The sequence below is a fragment of the Tupaia chinensis genome, unplaced genomic scaffold (assembly GCF_000334495.1).
Source record: "Tupaia chinensis unplaced genomic scaffold, TupChi_1.0 Scaffold000355_1, whole genome shotgun sequence".
Taxonomy (NCBI): Eukaryota; Metazoa; Chordata; class Mammalia; order Scandentia; family Tupaiidae; genus Tupaia; species Tupaia belangeri.
The window spans coordinates 322,083-324,684 of record NW_006159850.1 but is presented as its reverse complement, the minus strand read 5'-3'; the positions used below and the strand labels follow the sequence as shown (position 1 = coordinate 324,684).

Below are 2,602 nucleotides of genomic sequence, written 5' to 3'. Positions count from 1 at the left end.
CCCCCAGCCACAGGGCACGGGGCCGCCGACCCAGACCCTCCCCCACACGCGCAGGTGCACACACTGGCTCCCATGGGCTTCTGAGTCCACACCTGCGTTTGCCACCCACCCCTCGAGGGGCTGACCGGGCAGGGGTGAGGGAGGCCGCCTCAGAGGCCCAGGCCCCATTGATGGCACTCCTTCCTCCAGGGCCACAGCCGGGGACTGCCTGGAGAGCTCCTACTTCAAGGAGAAGCCCCTGCGTGAGTCCCCAGGCTCCTTGGGCTCTGCTGCGGGGGGCTGGCCGGTAGCTGTCTGGGCGGGTGGGCTCCGGGTGCTGGGTGTAGGCCATCCAGGTGGGTGTGAGCTCTGCCAGGCATAGCTGTTCCCCGAGACGGTGCAGCATGCTCACAGACCTGCAGGGTGCCTGCACCACGCAGGATGCCCTGTGCCCACTGACGGTACCTCTGCCCACAGCCTGCGAGCCTGAGCTCATGCCTACCTTTCCCCACCACCGCAACAAGCGGGCCGCTCCAGCCGTGACTGAGGGCCAGACCAAGCGCTGCAGACCCTGACGGCCAGCCCACAGCACCTGCGTCTCCTCAGCCGCGGGTCAGCTCATCGGTGGACGGGGCCTTGCGGGCCAGCCGGCCAGGCTCCCAGGGTCTAGTGTGTCCCTGTGCCAGGACCATCCCCCTCCTCCACTGACTTCTCCCTGTTTCCACCATGTCCCCCACTACCCACAGAATGGCAGGGTGTGGACCTGGGCTGGGGCCCCCACTGTGCCTCCCCCATGGGCTGTGGTGCGCCTGTCATTCCTGCCAGGCCTTTGGCCAAGGAGACTTGGAGTCTTGGCACCATAGCTGGTGCTGGCTGTGGCCTTGGTCTCCATGGGTACCTGGGGGCCATTGTGACCCAGGGGGCTGACATGGCCAGGTGTGGAGGAGGAGGGGTAGGGGCCATGGCAGAGTGTCCCTGCAACACCAGAGCAGCAGCCTGGGCTGGGGGCTGAGCTGCATCCCTGTGCCCACACTGGCCCCACTGCCCACCTACACTGGCATAAAGAGAGACGCTTTCTAGCCGACGTCCTTTAATGTGCTTTGGACTCATCTGTGACCGGTGCCGGGGAGTTGGGGGAGGTGGCTGAGGGAGGAGCAAAGGCGTGGCCAGTGCTGTGCCCGCCCTGGGGTCAGCAAGAGGCCCCCATGCTGGGCGGGTACCTGGCCCTCTATGGGCCCTGGGAGCCTGTGCAGCTGAGGGAGAGGCTGCACTGGAGGCAACCCCATCTTTAGCACCAGCCCCAGCAGAGCTGTGGGCTGCCCCAGCAGGGCGGGAAGGCCAGGGCCTGCCCTAGCTTCATCGGGGTGGGAGCCTCCTGCTGCTGCACTCCACAGCACCTTCACGCTGCTTTCAGATCGAGCGTCTCCTCTCTAACCCCTGCCTGTGCCCCAGACTGGCCGCCCAGAGCTCAGGGCCCGTGTTACTTGTAGACTCGGGGGACACTCCTGTGTGGCGAGTCTCCTTAACGCTGAGAGGAGGGCCATGAGCTCAGGGCGGGCAGTTCTGCAGGTGGCTGATGGGCCCCAGGGAGAGCAGACATGGGCAGTGGCTGGGCAGGCGGAGGGGTCCCGCCAGCCCAGCTGAACCTGCTTCCCCTCGGGCACATGCACCAGCCCAGGCAGCTGTCCAGGGAACGCAGACATCATGTGGAGCCTGGGCTCCCCCAGGGGAAGGCCGCCCAGTGGCCCAGGCCCTAGGGGGTCTAGGCCCACCCTGACCTGGAGCACCGCAGAATCTCCGAGAGCTGTGGTCGGGAGCCCCGGACTAGGACCGGGCCCCAGGGCTGCCATACAGCAGGGTGTCCACCTGTGTGCGCTGCAGCCACAGGCGCCGCTGGGTGTCACCCAGTAACGCACGCAGCGAGTGCCCCAGGCGGCAGGTGGGCAGGGCAGCACAGTGGGCAGCATGCAGCTGGCGGCAGGTGTCACAGCAGAGGACGGGCAGGGTGCCGGGGGCCAGGCAGCTGTGAGCCTGATAGCCTGGGGACTCGGGGACTGCCTCGACCCGGAGGTGTCTTGGACTGGCCCCCCCAGGACTCCCTGGGGCTTCAGGAGCAACCAGGTCCCCAGGATGACTCAGCTCTCCACGCAGTGAGAGGAAGGAGAAGGCGGAGGGCTCTGGGCCCAGCTCCTCCAAGGCCCCATAGGGTGGGCTGCTGGCCTGCGGCAGCTCCTCAGCTGGGGGCTCCCAGGCCTGGCCCCCAGCACCCCACAGTTTGGCGCTCTGCTCCCAGAGTGGTGGCCTATATGCGGAGCAACCAGGTCCCCAGGATGACTCAGCTCTCCACGCAGTGAGAGGAAGGAGAAGGCGGAGGGCTCTGGGCCCAGCTCCTCCAAGGCCCCATAGGGTGGGCTGCTGGCCTGCGGCAGCTCCTCAGCTGGGGGCTCCCAGGCCTGGCCCCCAGCACCCCACAGTTTGGCGCTCTGCTCCCAGAGTGGTGGCCTATATGCCAGCTCCACTGGGGGTGAATCTGGGCCCGGCGTTGGCCCCCCGTACACACTGGCCTCTTCTGAGCCCTCGTCCTCCTGTGGGTCCCGGTACAGGTCCAGGGGGGCCCTGTGTG

The 2,602-nt window shown here is 67.4% G+C and overlaps 2 protein-coding genes across 3 annotated transcripts in view; one reads left to right on the top strand and one right to left on the bottom strand.

Annotated features, from left to right (window-relative positions):
- CDK10 (cyclin dependent kinase 10) overlaps nucleotides 1-1,063 on the top strand; it is a 7,818-nt gene extending 6,755 nt beyond the window's left edge. For both annotated transcript variants that reach the window (XM_006152527.3, XM_006152528.3), the window contains exons 12-13: nucleotides 190-242; nucleotides 457-1,063. In XM_006152527.3, coding sequence (XP_006152589.1) covers nucleotides 190-242; nucleotides 457-554 — 151 coding nt within the window. In that variant the 3' untranslated portion in view covers nucleotides 555-1,063. The remainder of the gene's footprint in view (nucleotides 1-189; nucleotides 243-456) is intronic.
- Nucleotides 1,064-1,198: 135 nt separating this feature from the next.
- SPATA2L (spermatogenesis associated 2 like) overlaps nucleotides 1,199-2,602 on the bottom strand; it is a gene marked incomplete in the record, with an annotated part of 9,291 nt that continues 7,887 nt past the window's right edge. Inside the window, 2 exon segments of the mRNA XM_014589425.2 lie at nucleotides 1,199-2,281; nucleotides 2,482-2,602. Of these exon segments, the coding sequence (XP_014444911.1) occupies nucleotides 1,804-2,281; nucleotides 2,482-2,602 (599 nt within the window).